The following is a 17,955-nucleotide window of genomic DNA, read 5'->3' as shown; positions in this document are numbered from 1 at the left end:
CAGCAAACAAAGCATGGCATTGAAATAATTACGAAGGCACCTTCGTGAGCTCGATGCACTCACTACAGAGCACTTCATGATAAACTAAGCATACATCCATCAAGAAGACATGTCATAGAAGCTATACATGGCAAGAAACAACATCATAGCATATCCGGACCAACTACAACAACCTCGGCCAAATTGAATAACATGTAAACAATCTGCCAGGAAACATTTTGAAGCAAAAGTAGAGCACGAAAATGACATGCTAGACTACTCTATAATTGCAACCAGGACCATGGATGGATAGAGCATAACCATGTTTTCAAAACACCCTTACTGAAGTATCTCAAAATATGCATGGATCTCTCTATAGCAACATGTTTACATGGCATCAAAATTACAGCAGAACAGGGACTAAAATCAGCGTTAACACGAAGCCTAGTTTGCAAGCTTGTGCTAGTCACCACATTGATCACAAAAATACATGGTAAGCACCTCTGTAAAGAAGACATAGCCTAGTTCAAAACACATTTAGGGATCAAGTCCATAGGATGCACACATCAATCATGGCAAAAATGACAAAAGAGCTCGTGCTGATAAGATTCTGAAACTAACATTATGGAGCCCTCTTCCAACAGCATTTTGGACATCAAGATAAGCTCGAATGTAAATGATGCAATGGAATGAAATGATGTACTCTTCGAGATGAACAATCGGTATATTACACGCCCAAAACGGAGCCACGGGTGCGAAGATGTGATGCAATGAAGATGCAACAAAATAATGGCAGAATATGACTTAGTGAAAAACGGGGGAGAAGAAAGTCAACCGTAGCGATTTTGGATCTGAGATCTAGATCGAGGGTTTCGCCGGAGTTCCTGTACGCCGGAGGTGAGGGAGGAGGCCGGGGCACCGTGGGAGAGGCGGAGGCTCGCCGGGGCGCGGTCGTCGGCGGGGTTGAGGGAGAGGCGGCGGTGCTCGGCGTCGAGGGGCGCGGCGGCGGTGCTCGGCGTCGAGGGGCGCGGCGGCGGGGCAGGAGCGGGCGGCCGAGGCGGCCGGCGGCGCGCGGGCCAGTCGGGCGCGGGAGGCGAAGGCGCGGGCCGCGGGGGCCGGGGACGGGCCTCGCGGGCCTGGTGCGGCCGGCGGCGATGTGGGGCGCGGCCCGCCACGTGGCGCGGCCTGATTCGTCCGGTGGCGCGGGCGGACGTGTCCGGCCATCCGGATTTCATCCGGCGGCGCGAGGGGAGCGGGGAGACTAGGGTTTCGTCCGGAAATTTGGGGGAGTGCACATATTTATAGGTAGAGGGAGCTAGGAGTGTCCAAATGAGGTGCGGTTTTCGCCCACACGATCGTGATCCGACGACGGAGAGCATGGACGTGACTTAGATGGGTTATTGGGCTGTTTTGGAGGGGTGTTGGGCTGCAACTTAAAAGAGGCCTTTACGGATATGCGGATAACCGTTGGAGTACCAAACGAGCTCCAAATGACCCGAATCTTGACAGGTGGTCTACCGGTGCTATACCAGGGCCACTTGGCAAGGCTCGGTCCATTCCGAGAACGTTCAACACCTGCACACGAAAAGAGACAAGAGGGGTGCGCCGATGCATGTGGGAGTGTCGGATTGCGAAATGGACAACGGGAAAAATGCTCGGATGCATGAGACGAACACATATGCAAAATGAAATACACATGATGACATGATATGATATGCATGACATGAATAAAATGCAAAACAAAAGACAAAAACCCAACCACGGAGTGAATATCATATCACATAGCCGAAAATGGCAAGAGTTGGAGTTACAAAGATGGAAAGATACATCCGGGGTGTTACAGCTGATGAACATCAGGTTGCTGCTGATGAAACTACAAGCAACAGGGCTGCTGAAGAAATTCCAGCCTTTGAAGAAACTGCTAGGGCAACCACTAGTGTTGCGCCTAAAGAAATTGCCAGGCCAGCTGAAGACTCTGTCGCTGCGCCTGAAGAAACTGCTCAAGACAGGCCAACTGCATTAGTTGTGTCTGAAGAAATTGATCCCACTGCCACTGCTTCGCCCGCACCAACACCAAGTCCAATTCTTCCTTCTACTTTGGAAGTGAGGAAAACCAAAGGTGCGGAGTGTGCTGCTTTGAAGAAGAGGAAGGCATTCGCTGCCTCAGAATCTTCGGCCCCCAAGAAGGCGAAGATTTTGACAAGTTCACTGGAGAATCCCATTGATGTTGTTCCTCTCGCAAGCATGCCATCTAAGGAACTTGTTCCTCATGGCGAAGAATATCAGATTCCTGATGAATCTGCAGAAGATCCCTCTGCTGCTTCCACGGAGCAGATGGATGAAGAAATTGAAGCTGAAGCTTTCACTTCAACTCCTCCGGTATCATCGCCAACACCTCAGTTTACTACTGAAGAAGCCGACGTTGAAGAAATGGAAGTGGATGAGGATGTGGACATTGGCTGCACCACTCCCGTGATGAATGATGATTGTTGGGAGAGCTGTTCACACCAATCCAACAAATTCCTTAGTCCCCAGCTCCAACTGAAGTCAAACGGGATCTGAAGAAATTCATGCCACCCCTTCCATTCCTAAAGAGATTCCAGCCACTAGTGCTGATGAAAATGTTGCTGAAGAAATGGAGGCCCAGACTGCTACTAAAGCAGAAGCTGATATTCCTCAGCCCGCGGCTCCTGAAATTGAAGTTCCAGAAGCTATTCTTCAAATCACTGACACTCCTCAGCCACAGCCAAAGAATCCATTCTCCAAGACTCCAAAGTTCAAGGTTGATGCCTTCTTCAATGAGCATGTATTCTTCACTGAATATAATCCATATGATTCTGCTCATTTGAGGAGGAAGCGATTCTGGACTGCCAGCCAAGCAAATTTCTATTCTTTAGTGATGTTCAACAAAGACAAAGTCTTCGTTCATGAGCATATTCCTCACTTGGATATGGAATCACTGCCTTGCTTTACGCCAGTGCTTGCTGCCATTCGTGATGCTGGCATACTCAATTTCTGCACTGACATATGCGATTGGAATGAAGAACTCGTTCTTCAATTCTACGCGACGCTGCACATCACATGCAATGCTGAAGATGTGAATTCATGGGTGTTGGACTGGATGACAGAGAACACACACTACAAGGCACCGGCAATTGAATTGCTTCGTGCCATGCCTGTCAGTCCTCCCCCGGAAGGTGCGCGTCTGATCTATTCTGAAACTGAGCTGTCAGATCATTTCATGCAAGTGCTGATGAAGCCATTGAAGCTTGGACAAGCCTCAAGGACCAAATTCCTCGTGAAGGAATTGCAATATGTGCCGAGGACAGTCTATTGCATTCTGACGAAGACATTGAGTCCAATCAAGGGCCACGACTCGAATGATGAAGAAGTCGTTGGCATCATGAAGAATCTGTTGTTCAATATCATGCACAGTATTCCCGTGAATTATCATGATTTCTTCATGAGGACTCTGGCGAATGTTGCAATGTCCCCGTTTGAGTTGAAGCCTTACGTACCCTAGATATGAGATTCCTCAGAACAAGGTCTTCACTCAACTACAAAGCTGATACACTCAACCATGGCAGCTTCTTGCCCCTGATTGAAGTCCTCAAACGGACATTTTCCTCAGCTGATGAAAAGGGCAAGGCCACTGCTGTCGTTGATGAAGGCATTCGACCATTGGATGGCCAGTTTCGCAAAGCTGCTTCATACTCCACCAATAATGATTCTGCTACTCATGATTCTGCCGCAAATGCTTCAAAGCAAAGTCCTCAGGCAACAGCTCCAAGGGTGATGACTGATCATGAGCTTCTCCTCAGTCTTCATCAAAAGGTGGATCGCAATCACAAATGGGTGAAACGCCAGTTTGGTTCCGTTCTTCACAATATGACTGCCACTTATAATTTAGTGAAGAAGAACCACTACTACCTCAGTGAAATGTTTGATCGCACCTGGGCTATATTGTCTCATCTTTACGGTGATGAGGATCTCAAGCAGATGGGCTTCAAGCAGGATTTCGGCTGGGCTAAGCCTCCACCGAAGAAATTCAAGAAGGTCGAAGTTCCTCCTTTGGTGCCCAGTTCATATTCCTCGTCCCGCGAACTGATGAAAATGAAGATCTGGACGACACTGCGGCAGGCCCTACTCCATCAGACGACCCCAACAATGCTGACGCTCCTCCATCGACTTCGTGAAGAAAATCTTCAGGGGCGTTAGTCCTCACTTTTCGTCCCTTTTGATCATATGATGACAAAGGGGGAGAAATTTGAGTTAGTCTTCAAGCGGGTCAATATATATGGGTGTTTTTTTGTTAAGTTACAACTTTCGCTCTTCTGAAGCTTTTGTAAATCGAGTTGTAAACTTAAGTCCGATGGTGACCTGATACTTTTGCTCTGTTTTTCTGCATGCGATTTCCTCATTAATCCTATGCACGCATGCTGAATCACATCAGTCACCATATTTCATCATGCATTTCAAATTCTTCATTCTATATGTTAAATGTGTGTATGAATTACAAGATATAGGGGGAGTTTTTCCATGATTCTACTCTTCAAATGTGCATTGCTTCAAAAGCAAATTCCTCACTATGCACATCTTCAGGGGAGTTCTTCTATATCTTGCAATCAAATTCCTCAATTTTGAGTACTTTCAATTCATATGTTTATCCTCGTTGAAAACTTAACCTATATTGTCATCAATCACCAAAAAGAGGGAGATTGTAAGTGCATCTAGTGCCCCTTAGTGATTTTGGTGTATTGAAGACTTATAGGTTAAGGGACTAATATGTTTGTGAGTGTACACAAGCTCTATAAGTCAATGAGGAGTTTGATATTTACAGTGAAAGTCGACCCCTAAAAATGAATGTCTTCGGCTGAAGACTTTGGTTCTCCTGAAGACTTTGAAAGTGAAGAAATTGGTGTGACCTTGAAGACTTCGATATTCATGCGAGGAATCTGGAGCGTGAAGACTTTTGTTTTCGTAGTTTCATTTTCTTCTTCTTGAGTCATAGGAAACACCGTACTGTTAAAGGGGTCGAGGTAATACTAAGGAAACAAATTTCCAAGTGATGCTCATCTCAAAATCCTACACCTACCCAATCCTTCGAGTGAAGCCATTGAAAATCTCATATTAGTTCAGTCAATTTCTTCAGTGACAGAGACAAAGATCTTCTGGTCTCTGAGGAATTTGTTCTGACTGAGGAGTTAGGAATTCGCCAGTGCAGATTGTCTACACAGTGTGGAACATGATAGCCCTGAGGAATTCGAACCTCAAAATATCCGACTATTGCTGAGCCGCGCGCCAGCTGTTCCAAAATATCCTACCACTTAACGGTCATATCTGCCAAGGGCATGCATGTCTTGTCATGTCGGTCTGCTCCCTAGGGTATAAATAGCCGCCCCCTACAACCACTAGCTGGTTGGCTGCTCCGAGAGAAACTGACACTTGTCATTTGTGAGCATCCCATCCTCCTAGGACTTTGAGCGAAAATCAACAAGTGAGGAGAACCCAAATCCCAAACCCAAACCTACAAACCCCAAAGTGATTGAGCATCACTCAAGAGATTGTTCCTGTGTGGAACCGACGCTTGTTACCTTTGAGGACTGTGTATCCTCCAGACGGTTAGGCGTCATGGTCTGAGCATCCAAGAGGAATTGTGGATTGCCGAGTGACCAAGTTTGTGAAGGTTTGGAAGTCACCTGTGAAGACTTACCACTACTGTTGGGCGAGGTCTGTGTGATCTTAGCTCAAGGAGAATACGGTGAGAACTGTGTGTCCGGGACTGTGTGTCCCCAAGTTTAAATACTCAGCCGCTCCAACCAGACGTACAACTGTCACAGCAGTTGGAACTGGTCTACCAAATCATTGTCTTCACCAAGCCAACTGGTTTTATTTCCTCAACCCTTTCATTTCCTCATTATGTGTTGATGTACCTGATCATTACTGCTTGAAAACATTGGCTGAAGATTTTCTCTATTTCCTCAATCCTATTTCTTCAGTCTGTTTGTCTTCATCCTGCTTATCCCGTGTTTACGCTTTCTGTACTTTGTGTTTGTCATTCATTTCATCATGATGACTATGTTGTTACTCTGTTTTGCTTATACCTGAGTACTTATTCCGCTGCAAGTAGTTCTTCGCTTAGGAATTTCCTCACCCTGAATTTCCTCAGTGAAGAATTCTTAGAAATCGCCTATTCACCCCCCTCTAGTCGACGTAACGCACTTTCAGAACCGCTCTTTCAACTCTGCCCATGAATTGATGGAATTAGGAGGCAATCCTTTTAACCATGTATGAGTTGGTCCATCCAACATCATAGTAAAGTACTTGGCACAAATTGCGTCATTGACATCCAACATCTCCATGGCGAGCTCATAACTCTCAATCTAGCCTTCAGGGGGAGATCAGCTATATAACTGGGCACTTTACGAGGACCCTTGAAATCCTTAGGCAGACGTTCGTTACGCAACGCTGGCACCAAGCACGATACTCCAACTGTCCTAGAGATTGTTTTAGCTCCCATCGAGGTTGAAGGGGTCATCGGAGGCTGCCGATAAGCCCCCAACTGAGCCGCCACCGCCACCGCCACCTGAGCCGCGCTGCCTCTCCCTCTCGGTGGGCTCTGGCTTCATCTACAATCGCCTGAGCATTAGTAAGGGGCGGGTCATGCTGACGGGGCGGGTTACGACGCCGCTCACTGCTGGAAACTGCTAGTGACTCAACGCGCAGGCTGTAACTGTGACTTTGGCGAGGGGTCGATGAACACGATCACGACTGTAGGAATAAGCTGCCTGTTGCGCAACAGTGGTTCGAAGGAGTGCAACTGCGTTCCAGGTCTCTATCGCCTCTGGCGACTCGCCCTCGATCGGAATCGCAGCCAGCCAGGTTGCTGCCGCTAACATGTTATCCACCGGGTTAGAGTACTGACCAGGTGGTGTCGGAAACTGCCGAGGTGGGGTCTGATCCCTATGAGGCGGGTCTGGTAGTCGAGGCTGAGCCGCCGCCCGCTCCCCAGCGAGTTTTCAACTTTTTTCCTTCCAATTTTAGCCCAATCTCCCCCAAGTTTGATACACTTTCGATAATGAGTGGCCGAAACTTTTGCAATCGTTTAGCGGGTGTACTGGATGATATAGTATTAATGAAGTCATCATTTGCACAACTCTAGCTTTTACAAGAGCAAAACCATATTTCATTCTGCCTTCTTTTAGTTCTTGGCGAATAGGGTTGCACAAATCCCAAGAGAATTTAAGATTGTTCTCAATAACCTAGTTTGGATAGGATTGCCCTCAATGATTTAGACTCTTTTGACAACGAGATGTTGAAATTCTGTAATTGTGTAGGGACAACAAAAACTTTTATGCTACAGTACTAGGTGAAGACACATGTGCTCCTATAGACTTTTTTTCACCTTTCGCCTATGCATGTGAAGGTGTGGAGCCAAATTACGAGTATGTACAATTGCGTACGGTGCCAAATAGTTAGTAGAATGAAGCATGACAAATTATTGAGGGTAACCGGACGAACAACTAGTAGCAGCATGGCCAATTCCCCTATCCACTAGTATGTTTGGATTCACGTATTGTAAGTTAGTTGCCGATGAATAAAAGGGTGAAGCACTTTCTTATGTGATTAGCTGAACTTATCATGTTGTTCATCGACATATGAATTTGCGGGGTTGCCGATGCATGAGGGCTAGGACACATATGTTGCATGTTGTTAAAATCATAAGAAGTTGAAGCATGGAGATTATTTTACATCGACACTTGCATTTAATTAGATGTATGATTGAAAAAACTAGTGTACCCGATACATCATTCTAATGAAACGATTATCCCCAGCAGGGTCGCCAAAAATGTGTTTGCACACGAACACGTCACCGTGTACCTTTGGTAATCGAGCGCGATACACAGGACATGTCGCCGGAGGAGCCTCCTCGAGAGCGATATACGCAAGACACGTCGGCGAGGTCTTTTGAGGACCCTAAACCCTACAAGTCTGGAGGGACCCCATCAGAGCGCACGTCAGCTATGAGCTGCCCTAGGTCGACCAGATTGCCCCTAGGGCCTCGTGGATTGTTGCCCTCCAACACAAAGAATGAGTAAGAAGAGAAACAAGAGAGTAAGAAGAAAGGAGAAGAACGAGAAAGAAAAAGAATGATTAGGGCCTTCAATAATGTCGAACACTTTAATGTTGGTCACTTTTGAGCCCGTTTTAAGGTATAATCACTCACGTCTAAAGTTGTCAACGACTTTACAATACAGTCTAACACCTTTGATTCGATGACTTTGGTTCATACAGTCTACGTTTCTATGATACTGATAGTTAAGATTCTTGACGATCCTATCATATCATTAGAGCCCCGATCCGATAATTCTGAACCTAGTACTCGGGTGAACCGGAGCCTCTTTATCCTAATCTATACGAAGGCGACGAGACATCTAACGTCTCGATAGTGTAGTATACCACTCCTAGCCTCTTCATCCTCCTTCCCCTTCGCTCCCCTTCATCCTCCTTCCACTTCGCTTCCGCGCGACGCCACCACGCAGCATTTTCCGCTGCTGCCACTAAAATGAAGTAAAATGAGCGTCGTTATTAGTTACTACTCCACCATCGAAAAGTCCATTCTGCACCCGAGCTCATATGCTCCCGCATGAACAGTAAAATCGAAAAAAAATTCAAAAAAATTCAATTTTTTTTGAGAGAAACATTGACAAAAGTTCTAAGTGCCTGCAAAAAATCATCATGAAATCACATTCCTGTAAGGCGTGGCAAAAAAAAACAAATTCAGTGCTTCAAAATGCGTTTGAAAGTAGTTTTTTCAGAGTACTATTTTTGTTTTTTTGCCACGCCTTCTAGGAATGTGATTTCATGACGAATTTTTGTAGGCACTTAGAACTTTTGTCAATGTTTCTCCCAAATTTTTTTTAGAATTTTTTGATTTTTTTTTTGATTTTTTTTCGATTTTACTGTTCATGCGGGAGCATATGAGCTCGGGTGTAGATTAGCCCCTTTCCTCCTATAGTGAGGGGAAGGGACCAAGCAGCGAGAGCTGAAGGGATTTTGGGGATTAGCCTAGGGTTTTAGGTTGGCCGAGGCGACGGCATGGGCTACCACCACCTCCTCGTCGTCTCGCCTCCGGCGCAGCCGCCGCCGCCGCGGCGCGTCTCCCTACCCTCCCGCTCGCCGCGGGGGGCCGTCACAGCCGCTGCCTCGCCCGACGCCGTCCGCTCCTCGTCGGTGGTGGCATCGTCGGCAGCCACGCGAAGGAGGGCCGTGCTCCTGGTCGGGATCTCCGTGTTCCCGCTCCTGCGCCTCCGTGACGCGGCGACCTCCGCCGTGCAGCCCTCAGCGGTCGATCTCGTCACTGGTGAGTAGGGCTCTGCTCAGCGTGGGGATGATCTATGAGATTCTTAGTTTGAAATCTGATGCGGATCTCCTAAAAAAAACTGATGCAAATGTTTCTTGAACACATTACCCTGGAGGTTGGAACCTTCACGGATCCTTGGAGATTTTCTGAAACTTTAGTCCGAAGCCTGCAAATGGTTAGCCGGCTAGGCTAATCATCCCCCTGAGGAAGTCAAAATCTTGTATGCGAATGGCCACTCTGCATGTTCTAAACCATCCCTGTTACGAAATAGTTTGGCCAAATCACTCGGCGGTGATAGTGCTGACTTACACTCATAAGAGTGTTTTTCTTATGTTCAGTTTTGTTAAATGTTATTTGTGCAACATTGAATGCAGTATGCTGCTTCCACAATAAAATGTATGCTCTGCTATCCATTTCATGTCAAATACCCCCTCCGTCCAGAATTACTTGTCACACTGTGACAAGTAATTCTGGGCGGAGGGAGTAGTAGTTTTGGAAAATGCCAATTGAATTGGCATGAACTAAGCATTTCTGCATCAGAAAGAGCATTTGTCCTTGTTCTAACTAGCTGATACGTGCGCGTAGGGGTGCAGGACGGCGTCCCGCAAAATCCCCGCAAAAACAGCCAGCTAGCACACAGCTAGTACAAATTGATATGACGTAGTTTAATTTTTCTATAACTGACTTTTTTAGCTTTGAATAGGAAGCGGGCCGGATTCGGGCGCCGCCCTGCACCCCTACCCGCGCGGCTTGCCTTCGTTAGTAGGACCGCGTGTTGTTTCCCGTATAATTTGTGAACTTTTACGTGTTTATTTATCTTTTGTTTGATTCAGCCTTTTCTTTGTTTCTATTGATATGTTGTTTACTTCCATTTTTAGGGGGGATGTTGTTTACTAGTTGTATGAATTGTGGGAAATAGTATTGTATCAAGTTTATTGCTTTATCCAAATTACACTGTCCACAGAGAAGAGAAAAACAAAATGACACCCACCTGAATGATACCTATGCTCAGCAGTGATTCGAGGCAGAGCATCCAAAATCAAAGCGACAAAAATGTAGACATCAGCAAAGGGTAAAATAAGACTTGCAGATCCAGTAAATATTAATTCCAAATGTATTGATGTTCAGCCTATCCAAGCAAAGTCATGATGCTCATATGCGTGTGTAGTGCACAATACATGTTTCAGAATGGAAGGATTTCCCTGTCTAGCCAGTGAACACCGAGGACTTAACCCAACATTTACACCATTGGTTATGACATCAATGGCAGGCAAAATCTCACTACAGCAACAGAAAGAAATTAGATTTGGTGAGGTCTTAATAGAAGTGGTTATGCATTTTAAACAGAGAGGAACTGTTATTATGACATGAAGGTCTAAATCTGTATATCTGACATGGATAGTTAGGATTTTTTTATTGCAAGCACAAGCACAATAGCAAGCTCCTTATCCTGCAATCTCATAATATTTACTGTGACACAAAAAAGGTTCAAAGTTGCAATAGAAGGCCAAAAGGAAACATCGAAATAGGAAACCTCACAAAATATAATGTATAAGGTAATGTGTACTGCTTGCATTAGCTATGTGCCTGTGGCATTCCTGTAGATGTAATAGCTGTAGTTATTACATTGCAAAATGGTCAAATTATCAAAATAATTATTTGAACCTATACACAGCAAAATAAGTGGTGAATATGTTACTCCACATGTACACATTAGTAGCTAGTGTATGACACAAGACCAAGCTGATCCTACTTCAGTAGCTAATATATGATACAAAATCAACCATGGTACTACAAAGCTAAACCTACAGAAGCTTTTTAGCGATGCATTAACCTGAATGCAAAAATCAGCATTATGCTCACTTCATCAGCTGTAGCTTGATGTCTCAGGCTCATCTTCAGCGAAGATAATGTCCATATATCAGTGTATACATCAATTTTATTATGAGTACAGTTTCATTATCCATGGCCAATCTAATTTTATACTGCAACCTCTAAATTTATGCAGCAAGCCTTTTGATTTTTACATCAAGAGTTCATTATACAGGAAGATCTGAACTCATATATGACAATTTCAAATTCATTACCCATGGCCAATCTGGATTGCAACACCCCATGTCTTCAGACTACACATTACAGCTGAACCTTCAATGAGTTCACATCAACTGACAATCAATTGCAAAAAAATTTGGAAGCAAAAATACATCATATGTAGCAATAGCAACAGGCAAATGTATAAAATTCTCACAGGATAGGAAAAAAAGGGGAATGGCACCAGGGCAGGAGGAGTCGGGCTTCAGTACCAGCGTCGTCGCCGGCGGCATACTGGAAGACCCTGATCTGGGAAGCTACACGCAGCAGGACAACTGGAGTAGGAGCATCGCGCGTACTGGGCTCTCTTAAAAACGAAGAAGAAGGCCAGACCGGGGCGGAGAGGCGGCTGGAGGAGGGCGGAGGCCATCAGGGGCCGGCATGGGTAGGGGCGGGTCGAGGCGCCAAGGGAGGAGGCCTTGTGGAAGTCTGTACACGGCTACATCTACAGTTCAGGTGTTCTTGTGGAAAGGACGACGTTGCGGAGGAGCCGCGCAGGTCAGGGAGCGGGAACCGGTGGCCGCGGCCGGCCAGCGAGCATAAGCACAATCCCAGGCGTTCCTCTGGTAAGGCTACGGGCACGGCGCTTGCGCCGGCCATGACGGAGGTCCGGTGACAGGCGCTGCCGTTTGTGGGGCCTCTCGCTTGCTTCCTTCTTTCTCTTCACTTTTGACCGACCGAGAGAGGGAGAGAGAGCGCTATCAGGAAGTGGAGTAGAGCCTGATTGAGAGATTCACAGCGCAAAAGAAAATTGAGAGGCAGTCGTCGGCATCACAGGACCACCTCCGCTCTTCCCCGTCTCTTTCTCTCCTCCACGACTTCTCCTTTTCCTCGTCTCCGGCTCGGGCCACTGCTTGCTGTCTCCCATACCGTCGTTCACCACCGACGTCGACGCCTGGTACATAGCGTCGACGCCTGGTACATAGCAGGGATGGGATGTTTGCCGTTGCCATCCATGTGGGCAAGAGCAGCGGAGTAGGCAGATGGGGGAGGTGCAGTGGTGCACTCGGGGGACCTAGGTAGTGGCGGCTCGCCCCAGCCGCCAACATTGAGCAGGAGAAGAGGTCAGCCAACCCCACTTGAGGCATCCGCGTGCAGGATGCCATCCACAACGCTGTGGAGATGGACATGGCGGTGGAAGCGGGGTGGCGGTGGTGTAGCTGGGAAGAAGCGGGTGCTGTGGTTGGGGAGGAACGGGGCAATGGTGGAGCCATTTTATAAGCTCGTATAGCGGTGGGGCGGCGTGGATATGCCCGGAGTCTTCGAGAGAGAACCGGACACGTGAAGAGAATCGAGAGGAGGTTAGAAACCGACCAAAATATCTGCATCAAGTGAAGCGGAGGATGTGCGTCCAAAGTCATGGTTGGCAGCAAGATGCACACACAGGTTGTACCCCTCCTGGTCCCCAGAATTAACGTGTCCTCTCTTAATTCAGCCAGAGGCCCAAAAAAAAAAACTCCCAAAAAAGGATAAAAAGGATTCATACGGGTGATTGAGAATTACCTTATATGGGAATGAGTATGGGACATTTAATTAAGCAGATTGATCTGTGCTTTCATGCATTCACTTATGGGACGGTGTATCTGTAAAGCTAGGGAGAAAAATAGCCTTATTAAGTCCTAGCTTGATGTGATGAGTGCACAAAACCAGGAGTTACTCAAGCCTCTGGGAATATGTTATTACGGGCATGTTTGGTTGCCATCCATATTTTGCCACACTTGTGTGCCATAAGTGTGGCATGCCACAGTTTTTGTGGTGGCCAAATTGGTCGCCACACTTGTGGCTAGCAACTGAGTCTATGACAACTGGGGTATGTGACTGAAAAAGTGTGGCATGCCACAACTGTGGCTGCAACCAAACATTTGCCTCAATTTGCCACACTTGTAGCACAAAAGTATGGCAAAGTGTGGATGGCAACCAAACATGCCCTACGTCCTGCGTTCTGGTGTGAGGTACATTGACTAAAAAACAAAGGCATGCCTATTTGTGTTTTATTGATGATGCCACTTTTGAATTGATTAATGATATGATTGTTTTGCATGTTTTAGTGTGGTCACGTCTCTTTGTGAGAGCATTTATTTTTTTCAAGGTTATAAAGTAGCATGGCATTGGCCATTTGAGAAGCAGAGCAACAAAAGCCAAGTTTGTCCATGTGTACCCACTCTTTTTCACACCAATCTGATTTGCCCATTATTAGTCAGTTTCCTTATGTTATACTACCTGACTATGAGTTGATAAGCCTGATAAATTTATGGCATTGTTCTTACAGATAAAATGGACATTCAGATGTCTGAGGAAATGCAGCCTGAAGAAACTAGGGCTGGACCACCTCAGTCTGAGGTGAAAAGGCCATCTCCAGGGAATCCATTTGCAAGTCTCCTGAATGCAATTGCAGTTATTGCTTCTGGGCTTCTGGCTGGGCTTCTTGGTACTACTCAACGTGAAAAGAAGGCCTTGCAGTCAGCCATCTCATCTGTATGCCATCTACAAACCTTTGGTCACCATCTCATCTGCATCGCCACCATCCTAATTTTAAATACACATAAATAGAAAATCTTAACTAACCTGTTAGCTCGAATATCAGTACGCTACATACTCAATTAAATGCTTCTTCTGCTGCTGCAAACTAGCGCAGTAGCACACATCACTTTAATGGCAAATTTGGTGTCTATCCCGCATTCATGGTATTCAGTTTGATTTAGCACTTGACATGTAAGTCCTGATGCATGCTTAAATGTCAGACATGACTTACAGTTAATCATCCTTTCTTTTAATTATTTTGCTCAGGATCTTGTTGTCCGACAAATGTTTCAAATTTATGTTCTCTGTTGTAAGTTACCTTTTTTGTGTGTGGCTGAATTTGATTCAGCATCTATGGTATGCATGCCTTGATAAGCTTCATCATCTTGAGACTCATTCCAGGTGGCCTTCTGTATTGTTTAAGGCTTTCAGTAATTGTTTAGAAATCCCAGCAAATGAAATATATACTATATGTTTACTTTGCTGATGTTCTATTGTTTGCCATGGGCCTTAATACTATGCACCTACTACTTTCACAGGGATGTTTCTGAATGCATATTTTCCTGCCCCTTTGTCTTGGTTGTTAACATGACCTGGATATATTTGATAAACCAAGATGAGTTGCTTTAGATATACTAGAATGGCTTTCACAGTGCAGAGATTATGTGTCAAAAACTTTCTTGAAATTCAATGTCTAAGTACATTGAATTCGTAAAGGACTATGAACTAACAAATCTGATGTTCTATTTCCCCAGATGGAGATCAAATTGGCTGAAGATGAGGCAGCGATGTCTTTGCTTAGAGAGAACTATGAGAAAAGGCTATTGGACGAACAAGTGGCACAGAAGAAACAAGCTAGGATGTTCCAGGACGAGGAAGCTTCTCTTCTTGATCAATTGGCTTCAACGAAGAGAACTGTAAAAAATTTAAATGAGGAAGTTATGAAGGAGAAGGAGCTAGTTGAACAGCTTAAACATGAAACACATGATCTTGAGATTAGCATTGCACAAGCAGAGGAAGACAAACATGCGTTTGAAGAAAATTTGAGGGACAAGTTGGAAACACTTGATATTTTACATGGCAAGGTAAATCTGCTTAGCCAAGATGTAAATGACAAGGAGGAAAACATTACAGAACTCAGTTCATCACTTTCAACCAAGGAAGGAGACTACCAGAGCCTGCACTTAATATTTAATCAGACTAAAGAGAGCCTGGAACATGCAAATTCTAGAATGGAGCAACTGGAGAAGTATGTTTATGCAGCTAAAAATGATATAAAATCAAAGATATCCTCAATTGATTCATTGAATGAGGATGTCCAAACAGTGTACAGTGCAAAGAGTGATGCCGAGGAAAAAATAAGCAAGTTAATGAAACAGTACACGAAATTGGAAGCTGCTTCTAAGACGAGGGCCTCTCACGATTCTGAACTATTGTCCAATAAAGATGGTCAGCTCAATCAACTCGAAGAACGACTTTCTACTGCATTAAGTGATTCTAGTGAAGACAGAATTATAATTGTTGAGTTAAACAGTGAATTGGAAGCTAACAGAACAATGCTACTCAATGAAGTTGAGGTCCGGAAAAAATTGTCAGATCTTGTCCAGTCCACTGAAGATGCACTTAAAGAATCCAGAAATGAGTTGTTCAAACTGTCCGAAGAGCTTAATGAAGTAAATATATCAAACCATGACTTGACAACCCAGATTTCAGAATTCACAAATGAGTCTAATGAAGTGAAACAGGCTCTGACTAAGAAAGTAGAAGAAGCGGAATCAGTTTCTAAAGCTCTTTTAGATGAATTGGCCTCAGTGAAGGAGATACATCAAAAGACACAAACAAATCTTGAAGTCACCTCTAATCAATTGGTGTCTATTACAGAAGTGCATGGTGAACTTAGTAAAGAATTGCTGGATGCATATAAAAAGTTAGAGTCCACAACAGATGAGCTTGTTAGAGAACGAAGGATTAATGCTACTTTAAATAGGGAGCTTGAGGCATTGGTGAAACAGTCGCAGGTGGAATCTGAAGCTAGAAGAGCTCTTCAAGCAGACTTGGATGAGGCCACTGTTTCACTAAATGAGGTGAATGAGAGTACATTATTTCTGTCTAATAAGCTTGATAACACTGTTTCCAGGATTTCTGCTATTAAAGAAGAGAAAGAGGCTCTTTCAGCGGCTCTTTCGGAGCAAAAGAAAAGTACAGCCGAAGCTCAGAAAAATATGGTGGATGCTCAGCATCTTATTAAAAGGCTTGGGATGGAGAGAGAGAATAGTGAAATCAGGAGTACAAAGCTTGAAGAGGAATTGGCCACAGCAAAAGGTGAGATGTTATATCTGAGGAGGCAGATTACTGCAAGTGGGTCACAGAATGCAGATGTTTTGGAAGCAAGCCCAACACTAAATTTCAACCAATCTCCGGAAGATCGTGTTCCAAATACCAGTAGTACTGATGCTGTACCTCCTCGTTCTGCTAAGAAGATTTATAGGAGAAGAAAAGACAGACCATAAACATGAGCATTACCAGAACATGTGATCTAGGACCATCAATCTTTAATTTGCTCTCATTTTAGCACTTTATGATAAATGTTCTTATTTAACTTCCAACATTTGAAAGCTAGCATGTTAGACTACCCTATAGTAGCTCCAACTCTTTTTGTTGTAGCTCTAAAAGAAGACCCTTCTGGTTTCCATGATCCATATGCTAGATTGTGAGGGAATTGCAAATGTATGTTAATCTGTGTGCAAATGTGTTGTTGTTGTTGTCTCGAGTGCTTCATGAATTATAATATGGTGACTCTTGCTATCTTCTTACTAAAACACTCCAAACTGCACGTGCAATCTGCTTATCCATCATTATGTTAATTACGTAGGCATGCTTCTATTCTGGTACTGTTTACTTGTCTGTCTCATGTTCTGCATTTTTATAATGTACCTACATTCTCCTGATTCATTTTACTCGAGCGCGAATTATGAGATGCCGGGAGGAAGTTTATTAGTGCCTTGACATCTTCTGCTGGATTTGCGAGCATTGGGATTTTGAGAAAGAACAAAGTTCCCAGACTTTGGGTCAAAAGGTATGCAGCTTCCTTTCACCTCCCATTCCTCCCAAACATATGGTGCTGCAAAAACTTGGCCTTGTGCTGCTTATATATGAAAACCATGCTGACTATTTTCAATTTTTCATGCTGGGTCTTAGCATACTGTTCTTTCTGTTTTATTGCATGCCCTATTGTTATATACTCCCTCTGTTCCTAAATATTTGTCTTTCTAGAGATTTCGACAAGTGACTAGATACGGAGCAAAATGAGTGAATCTACACTCTAAAATATGTCTATATACATCCATATGTGGTAGTCCATTTGAAATCTCTAAAAAGACAAGTATTTAGGAACGGAGGGAGTATTTATCTGTATCTTGCCAGAATCTGGTCTTCAGATACCAGAATAGTTAGTGTCGACCGAATTAGGTATGTGTTTCTAAATTCTTAATGTCCCACTGTCCTTTTCCCTGATTACATGTTGTCATTTGTCAGGAATTTGCTACTTTGGTTCACAAGACTTCCTTTTGTAGGAAGCGGATTTGTAGCACCCGGGTGCTCCACACCCCTATACGAACATTAAATTCAGAAAAATACCGATTTTTTTTTTTAGATTTTGGGATATCAAACCTGGGGTCCCGATCTACTTCCGTGTGAAAATTCGTGAAAAAATACCAGGAAACGTATTTGTGGCAGTAAAGACAAAATTCCTATGTATAGAAAAAAACTGTTTGGACGGATTTTTGTTCGGACAGTATTTCCTTCGCCACGGATACGTTTCCTGGTATTTTTTTTCACGAAATTTCACACGGGAGTAGATTGAGAACTATCCCCAAATTTCAGATATTTTTGATTTTTTTGGGTATTTTTTACGATTAATATTCGTATAGGGGTGTGAAGCACCCAGGAGCTCCTGTGTATTTTGCTCCTTTTGTATCTCTCCTTTGCCAACACTATAGTAA

General features: G+C 44.4%; 1 protein-coding gene across 1 annotated transcript; it reads left to right on the top strand.

Annotated features, from left to right (window-relative positions):
• Positions 1–9,024: 9,024 nt before the first annotated feature.
• Positions 9,025–16,724, top strand: LOC119328767 (MAR-binding filament-like protein 1). Its single transcript, XM_037601742.1, has 3 exons — positions 9,025–9,343; positions 13,704–13,909; positions 14,710–16,724. Exons 1-3 carry the CDS (start codon positions 9,079–9,081, stop codon positions 16,462–16,464), a joined length of 2,226 nt encoding a protein of 741 aa, XP_037457639.1. The 5' UTR covers positions 9,025–9,078; the 3' UTR covers positions 16,465–16,724.
• Positions 16,725–17,955: the final 1,231 nt, after the last annotated feature.

This window comes from Triticum dicoccoides, chromosome 1B, assembly GCF_002162155.2.
Source record: "Triticum dicoccoides isolate Atlit2015 ecotype Zavitan chromosome 1B, WEW_v2.0, whole genome shotgun sequence".
NCBI classification, from domain to species: Eukaryota; Viridiplantae; Streptophyta; class Magnoliopsida; order Poales; family Poaceae; genus Triticum; species Triticum dicoccoides.
This window is presented reverse-complemented; position numbering and strand designations above follow the sequence as displayed.